General features: G+C 32.3%; 1 protein-coding gene across 1 annotated transcript; it reads right to left on the bottom strand.

Annotated features, from left to right (window-relative positions):
• Positions 1-475: 475 nt before the first annotated feature.
• On the bottom strand, positions 476-6709 carry LOC119686171. The gene is made up of 2 exons (XM_038100673.1): positions 6214-6709; positions 476-2308 (listed from the first exon to the last, which is right to left on the bottom strand). Exons 1-2 carry the CDS (start codon positions 6349-6351, stop codon positions 1151-1153), a joined length of 1296 nt encoding a protein of 431 aa, XP_037956601.1. The 5' UTR covers positions 6352-6709; the 3' UTR covers positions 476-1150.
• Between the last annotated feature and the right edge of the window lie 6840 nt (positions 6710-13549).

The following is a 13549-nucleotide window of genomic DNA, read 5'->3' as shown; positions in this document are numbered from 1 at the left end:
ACCTATGTCCTTGGTATGTGAGTTGCTTGCAAATTAATCATTCAAGTTCTTAATAATAATTTTCAATTCTAGTTTGGTAATATTCTACTAGTTATATCTAGCATATAGCCTGAAAAATGAAAATTATTCTATTTATATTTGTATTCAATTTTTAAATACTTTCAGTGGTAAGAAATTGGTAATGGAGTTAAAAGCTCCTTCTTTAAGTGCATACCTGTAATTTCAATTTTGATTAGTCGCATATTTATTACATTTGTAAGAAATTTTTAAATTCCCTTTATCCTAGTCCAAAATGTTGTCCAATCTTAGGAATTAATTTAGCGTTTTGTGTTGATCTTTAATATTTGTCGGATGAATCGGATGAAAAATCGGATGAATTTGTGATGATAAATCGGATAAATCCTAAAAAAATGGCTACTTTCATTTGATTTCACGTTACTTAAAAAACTTTTTTATGAATTGTTTGTTTACTTGTTTATTTCGCGCTTTAATTGATTTGCAAATGGTGAATAGATCGGATTATATTAGTTATTGAACGATATAATAAGTCAAGGATCTAATCAAATATGACTTTTTAGATGTATATAAGATTCTACTTAAACTTAATTTAAACTGTCGTACCTGAACAATATTTACAGTCTGCAATAAGATTTAAGTATGCTTTTCTCCAGGATATCGTCTAATAATAAAATAAGGTACTAATATTACATAGATTAGCTTAAATTACAATAAAATATAAAAAAAATTTAACAACTTAGACGATCTTGTAAATGGAGTAATCATTTGTGTGGAACAGTCAAAGGAGAGAATTACGAAATAATAGAACTGAATTGAGGCAGATGCAAAGCACCTGGTTAATTCCTAACATTTACTTCAAATAATTTAACTTAACATAAATGAGTATAATAAAAAAACATGGACTATTCTATACATTCATTATATAATTTGTGTCTTCTGCATACGACTGACTACATTGTACTTAATTCGATAAATGAGGCTAGAAATTTGACTAATAATTATTTAAAATTTGTGGCTATTTGTGAACATTTTTGTGTAATTGCTCATATTGAATAGGTTCCCATCTTTCCGTTATTTAAGTTTGATTTTGGCTTAGCATTTTGAAATCATTAGCATTTTTATTGCAAGCATTCTACTCATCACTCAAGTCTATCACTTCGTCTGACTCGTATGCGGTTACAGATACTTGATACGTAAGTTTACGGTTTGTGTTCCATCCTGTCTTGTTGGCTCGTAGATTGTGCGTATCGATAAGAGTCGGAAGTACTTCCGCTATGGTTGCATTGAATTGTACTAAAATATCATCGGCTTCCATTTGACTTAGTGTGTTGAGTGATTTTTGTGAGGCGGGAAAGGAGTTCTGCGCTACTGTATATGGCGTTCTCGTAATTGTTGTGGTTTCACCATCGCTTTCAATTAGTTCACGGGATAAAGTTGTGCCTAAACGGCTCAATCGGGCTACAAGATGCCCGTCAACCACTGGTTGTTGTAAGCTGTGGCTGCTGGTGTAAATAATTTGACGATTGCCGGTGCTTGTTTGTTTCTGCTGCGGGCGCCCCGTATTGCATAGATGTAAAGGCTTAACTCTAGCAATTCGTGGCTTATGCGATTCCACACTTTTATTTTTTTTAGAAAGAAGAGATCGCTTTATATCTGAGCTTTTGACTAGATTTGTTGGCTGCGCTTTGGTGATATGTGATGGTATAACTGCTGCTGATGCGAACTTTGCGTGTCGGTTGAATTGCAGTAATATCTTACGCCAGTTACTGATTTCGCGGCATTTACTGCATTTGGCATTTTGGTAGATCTTCTTAGCGGTAGCCATATTTGTGATAGTAGATCGTGAGCGTATGACAATAGAACGGCCACAATTATTACAGCTGCGCATGCACTTACGTTGAATGGGGCGTGCGGTAAGGAGCTGTCGGTGACGAAAGCTACGCTTTGTAAAATTGGTTGATTTAAAAGTTTGACTAACAGCGGCAGTAATATTTGTTGTGTTTGCTTGCTGCTGTTCACACAGAGGAATGGAAGCAATCGAGGCCTTTATGCTGCAGCGCGATATTGCGTCAGTTGTCAATTGACATGGACGTACCTGTGCAATAGGCCGACATACTGCAACACTCTGTTGTGATGAACTAGCTCCCTTCTCCTGTACCATACTGTTCAAATGGGATCGAAATGTACCGGAAGGGCTTTCAGCGTCGTTACTGTTAAGCGCCTGTAAGGAGTGCCAATTTATAAGCCAGTTGTTGCAACTGAAGCACAGGTATTTATCTTCGTTTAGTGGCTAAAAAGAAAAAAAAACATTAATTGACAAATCAATAAAATAGAAAATAATGGGACGAATGAAACCAAAAACCGAAATTACTCTTTGTATTTAATTTATCAGACATACATTTGAATAACTATCCAATCATTCAGTTTACTAGTGTTATCATTAAAACATTATTCTTACTAATTAAAATTTATTTATTAAACAAGAACTAAGTCTATAATAGATTTCTGATATGATAGATATGAACACTTGCTTTGTGATTGGATTAGTTATGAATAAATATGTATGCCAATACTTTGATAATGAGAAGGATTTAACAAGAGGTAATATTCTTATATCGAGTTATGTTATATGTTATGTATGTCTTGAATGAGTAAATATTGTTACAATAATTTGTCAATGCTTGAAGCGAAGGATCTTTTTGCCACCTGCAACGTAAAATTACGTGAACTAGTCCAGCGTGCACTTCTCTAAGCACAACTGCAAATTAAACTGATTAGGCACCGACATCCCCTTTACTACTTCTTCTTGCTAATTTCTCACAATAAGAAAATTAAAAATTGTGAATGCAAAGCAATGAAAATGAAAACAAAGCCTTCAACCGAAAATAAATGGAAAGGTGCAAAAACTGAGTTGTAATTACCAGTTCAGTTGAATGTGAAACGACTAAACCAGAAAAATCAACAGCACAACGACAACAATACCGAGTGCGAGGCACCAGATACGCGTGCATTCTATGCGGGACCATTGGAAATGAATAAAAAACAAAAATGAGAAGTTTGAGGAAACCACCTGCCATGGTATAACGTGTTCACAAGCGAACACACCGTTCCACTTCCAGCCAAATCAACACCAAAAGCACGCACGAAAATTGCGCCTGCGTGTATAAAACTCCACGGACTGATAACAGCTGCTGACAAAAAACAAACACGACCCCGAGTCACAGGCGTAGTTGTAATAAAGAGTAGTGGCGTTCCTAATGGTAACAGAAAGGGTTAGGTTAGTGTAGTTGTGCCCATTTAACTGAAGTAAGCATTAACTCACACTTACCACCTCCTCTCCCTTTCTGATGGTGCTGCCTATTAAGCTAACTCGTCTTAGAATTGCCTGAGTGACAGATGATCATACTGCTCTACTTTTTATCAGTGGTTTGAAAAATGTTTTACCACTGCGTTTGTCAGCTAAACATGCGCGTGCGCTTTGGAATTTACTGATAAGTGCCCATTCAGTTATTGCCGCGGCTTAGATAATTAGTAGCAGCTGTAACAGACATTAGAAGTGGACTGCGGCAAACGACACGCGTTATGGGTACCCAAGGATCGAAGGATTTTCTAACTATTGTTTACTTTCTATTACCTGGCAGATAAAATAAAACTTATCTGAGACGAAAAGGTGAAAAGAATGACTGAATAGAGACCAGGTGCATTATATCGCATTGCCAGGCGATATGAGCGTATGTTTACTTCTAAATTTGCCTACCTTTTAGTTCATGGTTTCAAGTGTTTAAATAGATACAAAGTAGATATTCTAAATAATTATAAATAATATGAAATTGTAGGAAATTTTCTTATATTTAATAATTTAACTTCGTTTTAAGTAAAACTGTTAAATTATCTAATTATTAGTTGTCTTTAATAGAGAAACACGTTTCCAAGTTGTAGAAATAAAAAGTCGGCTTACTTACTTTTTAACTAGTTTTATATGTCGTAATTTTTATGACCAAATATATAATTTTGAAATAATCCAGCTTCTTATTTAGTGGTTAAAACAACTCTAGACTACACGCTTCGAAAACTCTTACATTTTTAAAGAGTAGATAATACATTTACTATATGTATACACTATGTCTAAGGATTTCGAATGTCGTTATTCGCCACTGATTCCCAACAACAAACAATAATATTAAGCTTCATTACTTCAAACACATCTGTCGTACTTTTCTTCTTTTTACATCAGCCGTGGATTGCTTACGCATGTAAAAGTCCGGTCGCAAAACAAAACACAATACGCAAAAAAGGAGAATGGTTAATGGAGAAAAGGAAGTTAAAATAAGACCCGCAGAAATTGGAGCAGCAAAACACACAAAACAGCATCAAAAATTTTATGATGCAGCTGCCGCCTATGTTAACATGCATATTTCCCAATAAAAATAACAAAAACAATAGCAATGACAGTAACGACAGCATGGAAGCGTACCGGCGAGTGTAACCAAAACATGACGGTGGTTGGGATTTGCAAGGCAGGAACTATCAACCTCCACAACAGCAGCTGCCGCTGGTTGTTGTTGTGCACTTTGCATGTGGATTACCTGCTGTGGTTGTGAGAATTTCTTCTTGAAGTCTTAATTGATAGCATATAAGAAAAGAAGTGTAACGAAGGTAGGAAAAATGACCGTTTAACAAACAACATCCAAATTTTAGGTTTCGTCAAAAAATGTCACCATTCAGTGCTTATATTGTTTTCATCGCATAGTCCGTACTTCCGATATTTATGACCAATCGATCAATTTACATTTAAAGCATTTAGCAGAGCACGAATTGCGGTTGAATGGTTGTAGCCGGCATAATAGATTTTTGTGTTTGCTACATACCAGTGCAGCAACAACACTATAAGTTAATATAGTGAATTTAGAACAAGATTCTGACAATCTAGTCCCTCGATTTCACAACGGTAAATTGCAATATTCTGTGCAACTTTTTGCACTAAACCTTTAACTTGGTATCTTAGAAAATTATAGATCTTGAAATATTGGGCTTCAAAGTGTCAAATTTGGATTGTTCCTGTAATCAATTTGAAAATCGCATATTGAAGTTGTCGCTAAATGTTATAATATTGAAATTTTCCACAGTTCGTTGTCAAATCACAACATCTGGGAATTCCCCAGTAATATCTAAGAAGAATTTAGTAAGAAATTATTACTACTGTCTTATGTTAAAATAAAATGAATTTTAAAATCTAAAGTACAGCAAATCTATAAAGCTAAAGAGGGTGCATATTTATTCCATTTTTATTATTCAATCATAATGGATACTTGTATAATGTTTCTTGTATAACACAAATCGTTCTGATTCAACAAAAACCTCACAACTGTAGTAATAAACATATAAAGCAGTTCGATTTTGTACCGCAAAACACAACAATAACAACGGATACCAGAGCAACGATTAGCGATATCAAGTTACAACAAACGGGATATGCTCAAGTGACATCTGCTTTCTGTACTACATGTGTGCTGACACTCGTTATCGCAGTTGCATGTGCAAGGTTGTCTCATGTATTGGACGGAGCGAAATGCTAAAATATATAGGAAAAATATAAACATGGGTTATCTGGTAATTTTTTTGACCGGCGTTTTGAAAGAACATAAAAAATTGTGAAGTATTGTTGGTATTCGTAAGATTCTTTTACAAAACAAATGACGTATGACCTTTGTAGTAACAATATTGATCTATAAATCCTACGCAATTACGCAAACAAAAAATAGTTTGGTGTTCATTGGTATGCAATAGTAACAACTGTGCCATAAAGAACTTTTCCTTTAGGACCTTTTAATGGACAAATAATTTTATCATTTTAATTAAAAAGAACAATAATTGATGTGATGCTGAGACACTTTGCGGCCCAATACGTCAGTCGGTTTTTCGCTGCTGAGGGGTAGCTGGCCTCATGAACACTACACGTACCACCCGCGATTTATACCTTTCGGTTTCAAAATTGTGAACCCGAGTATGACTCATCTCACACGACTCGTTCACTTATTGATTTTTTCGTTTGTATTTTTTTAAAGTAGAGGTAGGAGGGATGAGTGAATCTGTTACAACATTATTGAATTTCAATCTAACATATATAGGCGATAGATATTTTTAATAACTTATAGGTCAAAATACACACCTACGTATAAAGGGATTTTAACTTACTTGGAATTTGAATTTTGCTTGTATCAATTGCACAATATTTGGCCCACTGCGCGGTTCGTAAATGTTGATGGTTTGGTTCGTATGACAACCACAGATGAGGCAGGTTCTTTTGAGATATTCTGCGGGCTTCTCTGACATTTCTTGTTAGAGAAATTTTTTAATTAATTTCTGTTTGTTTTTTTGATGTTTGACGAATTGACGGCTTCCAAAAATTTACACGTTATTGTTTTTAAGATTTTGGTTCAGAAATGTTCAACGTTTGGGTGGGTTTTTCGTTTCTATAACACCGAGGATACACAAACAACTCTGTACGCTGTACAAAGAATTTCAAATATTTTTTGTTTCTTTCACTAAATTCTCTTTTACGCTCTCAACAGGACGTTTTGTACCGTTTGTTGTGGTGGTTCATTTGCTCTGCGCACACAAAATCACACACACGCACAACGTAGTTGCCTAAAGTGAACGTCAACCGCTGAACAACTACTCAAACGTCCTTACCGTGGAAATGTTCAAATGCGAATGAGTATTTTTTAAAATTCCACTTCGACTGCCTGCTGCCTGCTGCCTGCCGCTTTCTGCTTTCTGCCTGATGTCTGCGTACTTTTTTATTCTCATTTTATTTTTCTTTTGTTTTGTGAATTATGCATTGTACAAGGGATTTCAGTCCTTTTCGTGTCTGAAGCGTTGTACACTGAAAAGTGTATTCAAGCTCGGATAAGTGATATACGATACATGTACACTTTCATCAAATTGATATAGTTAATGATTTGTATGACATAGTTAAGATATAAGTTAAGAATTGTAATTAAAAATCTCCTATCTAATCTCTCACATAGAATATCAGTATTATGGATAACACACATTGAACAAAACTTTCGACTTTGGCTTGTAAATTTTTATAAATGGTGAAAATGTCGTCTAACTTAAAGACGGCTTCTATCTTTTTGTTATATAAATAACTTTCAAATAAATATTAATTGAACTTCTTTGAAATGTGATTAATATCTTTTCATCAAATATTAGAAATATTATCACTGTGATCACTATTGTGGTAATACTATTAATAGACTGTTGATAGTGTTTCCTTAGAATATGTTTCCTTGATCAAAATAAAATCTATAATTTTTTTTATATTCCATTTCCTATTATCTTTTAAATTTAAATAATTTCAAAAATAGGGTTCGTATGTCTTGATATGGTGTATGTCAATACATATACAATTTTTTTTTAACAATTATGTTATATTTGACTTCTTCATGGATTTAATTTAGTATGTAGATTTTAAAGGTTAAAGGTTCAATAGTTGCTTGTGGCGCAGAGGCTATATGGTCACTGATTTCATATTTTGGTAGAAAATCAGAGTAAAAAGAAATTGGCATTCTATTTTCCAATAAAGTTTTCTTTTTCCTTTCAACTGCATTTACATAAATTTTTCATTATCCATTTTGCGAACATATATACCGTTCTTAAAAATCTCACTAAATATATAAAGTGTGTTAGTGATATCTTCATAAGAACTTATAGAACTTAATTATATTAATCCGCCATTGCTTAATGGACAAATATGGTTTATCGAGATATCAAAAGATTTTTGTGTCTGAAAATTTTGTTCAGTGTAGAATTGTTCGATTTCAGTACCAAACCATAACCAAGTTTTCAGTAATTCAGTTACCGCTACTATCACTTGTGCTTAAAATTATTCTACCTTAGTAATGAAACTCTTACCTAAAACAGAAGACACACTCATTGCTGAGTATGTTATTTCATTGCAACTATCCGTAATAAGACAACAACAAGGAATCGACAAATCGACAGATGGTGCGTAAAATGCTCATAAAAAGCGACAAACTCTTCAAGATAAATAATAAGCAAAACCAATAACAACAGCAGCAGTGTGAATTTATAAAAAATGCAGGCAATGAAGCATTGGTTGTGTCTTCTTTATGTTTCTTCAACTTCGCAGTAGTACTGCGCACATTCATGGCTACATGGAATCGAACTAAAAGTGAAGAAGCTGCGTTAAAGGTGTTCTGACGAAGCGAGGAACGCAGCTTACTGTTACCGCAGCAGGATGAGGCTGGCATAAATAATCATATGTTCACCTTTAAGTAAATCCTCGAAGAAAGGAACATGAGACTACAAACACAATTAAAAATCAAAAGAACAAAATAGAAGACATATGCGTTCTACGATTGTCTCACCACAGCCGTCCCGCCTTTCGATGAGGCAAGTAGTTCGACCTTAGTTCGTCTTTTTGTTTGTCTGTCTGCGCATATTTGATTGGACCAAATTTTGCAGCTGCGTATTTTGTAGTAAACAAAAGTTTAATCAATGAATGTTTTAAGGCGCGCGCGGATGGCGGTTAAACGTTTGCTTCATGAGTTTGGAATTATTTATCAAATGTAGAAATAAACACAAAAAATTAACAATTTTTAAATTTCCAGAAAAGCGACAAGAAAATGACAATTATTTTTGAAAATAATATTAGAAATTAATATTCATTCATAACTCAACCATTCAATTTAGTTAAAAACATAAAAATCTTACATACAAACGGACTTGTATTTCTTTACTTTAAGGAAAAATTAATATTTAATTATCTAATGGCTAATGTTAATTTGATATTTGCTAAAAACTGAATTTGTGTTCACTTTTTAAGATTTTAAAAATCTGCCAAATATTTCATCTTAATGCCAAGAACGTAATTCGTAATTTTACGCTTTTTAATATTACGTTCTTTGTATCGGCACGTTTACGATCATTGCGTTTTTATAATATGTACATATTTTTATAGCTGGAAATGTATTCATTTCTGGTTTTGAAATTGACTAAATTTCGAAAAAATGTTTCTAATACCAAAGACCGTGTTATAATAATACGGTCTTCGCAATAGCTCCAATTCACACTTTATACCAAAAAATTGACTGTTCCCAATAGTGTCTTTGCGTAAACAGAGATAAATAAAAGGGGAATTCAGGATGTCAGTGCATCGTTGAATGTGCATCATTGCAAACTCAAATTATTGTGAATGCATTTTGTGCATATTAGTCTTGCAAATATTTAGAATTAATTTTTGTTTTTGTATATATTTAATTATAAAATATAATTTATATTCGATATACATAATTTCAATGATGCCAAGAAAAAGTGAAAAGCAGAACATATTGAATACTGTGCTGGATTTTGCTGTTGTAGAATTAATGGTTCATTTAGATTTGTGTATTTATGTTACAAATAATAGTTAAAGCAGCAGCAAAACACGTGTTGCAGATTCGGTAGTAAAAACGGAAGTAAAACTTTATTAATATGTCACTTAGAACATTGTACAGTATTTATGCACGATTACATTATAAAATATTGTCAACCAAACTTAACAGTTTCGTTTATGTGTTGCCCAGCGAACAGTAAAGAAACTATGGAGTCTCGAAAATCACAAATGCAAAAGGTAATTGGTGTTGAAAATATGGTCTTTCTTACTGCCTTGGAAATCAATTGCAGAATCAAAAGAAAGAGATTTGTTTTTGTAAAATCAAATAATTTTGCAAATGCAACGATGCACAAAAATTTTAAATACCCCTTATAAGGATAATCCCAATAGTGTCTTTGCATAAATAGAAATAAATAAAGAAAATAAAAATGTTTATGTCAAAATTGCTTAATTTACTTTTTAGCAATAGAATATTGCCCAAAAATTGCAATAAATAATAGTGAAAAAAAAATTCGGAACACCAATATTGTGTTATAATATGTTCAATTTAATATACAGCACCAATCAATGTCTTAAGAATTTATACTAAGTTACCACACAGCAAATATATTCATGAAATTAAGATAAATGATGAAACTAAGATAATTGAAAACTGCGTACATTTCCTCGTAATTAGAGTAGGAAGTTGGTCATATTAAAACCAGATTATTGATAAAAGCAAGCATCTCGCCAATATTAATGTTGAAAGTATCGCCGATTGTATAAAAGAATAAGGCGCTCAAAAACTCAAGTCTAATTCTAGATAAGCCTGGATATAGGAATAGAAGAAGTTCAGCAGAAGTGATAATACGTCCAACTTTTGTCTGTGGCTGTCAGGAGCAGGGAAAAAAGCTCAAAAAAAATAGATTTCATTTTTTGAACGTTGATGTGTGCAGCAAGAGGCTGTTAGAATCTAATGATAGTAGAATTCATAAATCCCTATTCACAGTAGAGATTCTGACCGCTGTGTCTATCAATTTTTGACCCGTCAGCGTAAATTGTTATTTATCTTTGCATTGTTATCAGCCCTGTCTCGCAGCCTCCTCTTGTAGAAGTTCTGGTTGCTAAGCTGTTATCAAAGTATAAGCGACGACATAATTGATTCAATTGTTACGACTGATACTCCAATAGATTGATAGAATTTTTCAATGTCTTAGCGTCATCGAGTGCCAACAGTTTGGATCTTTAAGCCTTTGTGCACTGAGATTAGCCGTTTGTTTAATGTGAATAACAATGAATAGCATGCTAGAGTGGCATACGCTATTCTAAACCCTTCATAGTTCTAAAAACCAAATATCAAATATTCAACATCTTGTCTCCATTCTTGTTAGAAACTTATCTATCGCAGAATAGTATTCGTATTTTTCTTAATGTATTATATATTTATTGTTATTTTTAATTTATTTTTCCACTTTAAATTAATTTACGTATGAAGAAAAATTGTGCAATAATCATTGTATCTGAACAATGCATGACCTAATCTGAAACGAATTAACTAATCAAAAGTTAAATTATTCTTCATTGAAAAAAAACGAAATAGCACCTTAAGTGTGAAGATGCTGAATTTGACATAAAGCTAAGAATTTTGACACGGTGATCAGACCCAGTCCTAATCATCAACTAGGCAAAAGTACAATAAAGAAGTAACAATCAGATTTGGTTTTGGTGAAACATAAATATTCCATCCGTATCATTGAAAATTTACAGCCACGCAAAGTAGTTTTTCTTGAAAACTACTTGTATTTAATATTTATGTAGTTATGTCTAGGAAGGAATCAATCCCAAACGAAATCAATACGTATATCAGATATTCTTATTCGTATCATAAAAAATGTTGAACAAATATTTTCACAATTATCAGCAATGGTTCATCCCATATGTACTGTTTAGTATATATATTGTAAGCCTTTAAAGCTGAGGCTTCACCACCAAAAAATGTTGTAGAGCCTGAAATAAAAACGCTTTTGGCGAGTTCCAAACTTGAACGAGTGCTTCATTATCATATTCTTGTTTTATTCATCTTGTTTATTGCTTCTTCATATTTTTTGTTTAAGTAAACCATTTAATTAGTCCAGTTAATGACAATACTCCATGTACTCCATGATCTCTTGTATTTAACGTTATTGAAGACAATCCGTTCTTAGCGTGCAGAAATAATACATTTCATTTTCTTGACGTTTAAGAAACAAATCACAAAAGTCAAACGTCAAAAAACTGAACAAATTTCTTTCCGCAAGAATTTGACGAATTTATGTGTCGAGCTTTGAGATTAAATATGAAATAAACATGGACGGTCGAATTTGATAAATTAAACTAAACTAAATAATATTTAAGCGAAAATAAGTAAATCCAATATAATAATTTTAATTTGTAAGTAATCCTTTGATTCAATTATGTACTTCTCAGTAAATCACTCAATATTTTCTGTTATCGCGCATCTGATAGAGTGTTTACCCTTCATTACCGCACCCCATAACCCGATTTCAAGCAAAAGGATAGGGTCAAATGTATTCGTAATTGTTAAGAGCGCAAATAGTACTTTTTGAATAAAAATGTCGGAAGGAAGTAAGTGCTTTAAAGGTTTTGTGGCTTGATTTACACTAAGAGCTTTGTGATTGCATAGATCGTTCGTTTCGATATTAGCTTGAGTGCACCAAAGTACGATCAGCCCTAAAACAAACTCAAATTCACAGTGAAGTCAAAGAGAAAATAATTTTATTGAATACTTAAGATTTCAAATTGAGATAACAGGAAATAAAAACTTGAGCGGAAACTAATTGCAAATACGAAGACATTAATTTTTAAATGTATGGTATACACTCTAGTCTGCTTTCTACTATTTTATGTTGCGAAGGTGGCTCTACTGGAAGTTGAATTTCACTTTGTATATTTAATAATCGCGACCATTTTTGTCGTAAATTTTCACAAATTCCTTACTTTTAGCGATTGTTAAACGACCTATATTGTAAAATGGCAAATCTTAAATTATCATATGATGCCCTGTGTGATAATTTAATTTGACATTCATTACTGAGACTCTCTTTCAATTAGGACAATATTCATTAGACGAAGTGAAAAACTGCTAAATAATATTAGACAATTTTCTTTGAAATATTTATAAATAATCTGTCTTTATTTTGTTTGCAAGTTTTGGACTTTTCTTTACTGGATGACTCAAGAATTGCTTTTATCACTAAGTTATCGTTTTTAATTATAAATACTGTTATATAAAATATAACATTTATAATAATAAACAACAATAATGAAATAAAATTTTCTATAAAAATCTGATATTGTCTCCCCAGTGTTACATATACGAAAAAACGAATCTCAAATTTGTGTTATTTAGGAATATCAAAGTCTCATCTCCGGGTTGCATAGCTTTCACAATTTAATTCGAAACTACTTATACCTAGATCATTTTTTAGTTGCAAAATATGTACATAAACATTAGATAAGAGCTAAGGAAAGCATAATGATTTATTATCATAATTAAAAGGAGTTTTCGTCTTTTACAGCAACAACATTACAGATTCAGAATGTGTATAGATTCAATTCACCGCATAACTCAGACTTAGTCCTATAGTTTAGCAATATTTGTAATGTTGTTGCTTTTAATCTGAACCAAATGAAAAGTTTAGAATATGCATATAATGTTTAAAATCAACTTATACTCAGGTTATAATATCAGTGAAAAATAATATACCACAAATAAATAAGATACCACAATATCATGATATTTATATTAATAATTTAATAAAACACACTGATTTGTGATCAAAAAGTAACGACAATTTTGAAATGGTTGGCAGCATTGTATCTTCTTTATTGAGTCGAATCTTTTTTTTGCATATTGGTTCCACTGCAATTCTTACTTTGTGTTTTCTAACAATCTTCGGATTGTTAGAAATCATTTAAAATTTTTTGTTAAGAATAAATTTGAGTGATTTATTCAAAATGTTTCTGAAGGACTTTTATCAACAAACCTATTTTTACAAATAATACAAATATTATTACCTAGATAGGAAAGATATTGAAAATGATTCGTGGTCTACATATTCAAACATATTAGCAATAATTAAAACTTGA

The sequence above is a fragment of the Teleopsis dalmanni genome, chromosome 2 (genome assembly GCF_002237135.1).
Source record: "Teleopsis dalmanni isolate 2A chromosome 2, ASM223713v2, whole genome shotgun sequence".
NCBI lineage: Eukaryota > Metazoa > Arthropoda > Insecta > Diptera > Diopsidae > Teleopsis > Teleopsis dalmanni.
Note: the sequence above shows the minus strand (reverse complement) of the source record. Positions and strands in the feature narration are given on the sequence as shown.

Excerpts from the sequence above, each read along its gene's own strand:
- LOC119686171 (XM_038100673.1), bottom strand. The coding sequence starts at position 6,351 with ATGTCAGAGAAGCCCGCAGAATATCTCAAAAGAACCTGCCTCATCTGT. Across the intron at positions 2,309-6,213 it reads AAGCAAAATTCAAATTCCAA|CCACTAAACGAAGATAAATA; the intron begins GTAAGTTAAAAT and ends TTTTCTTTTTAG.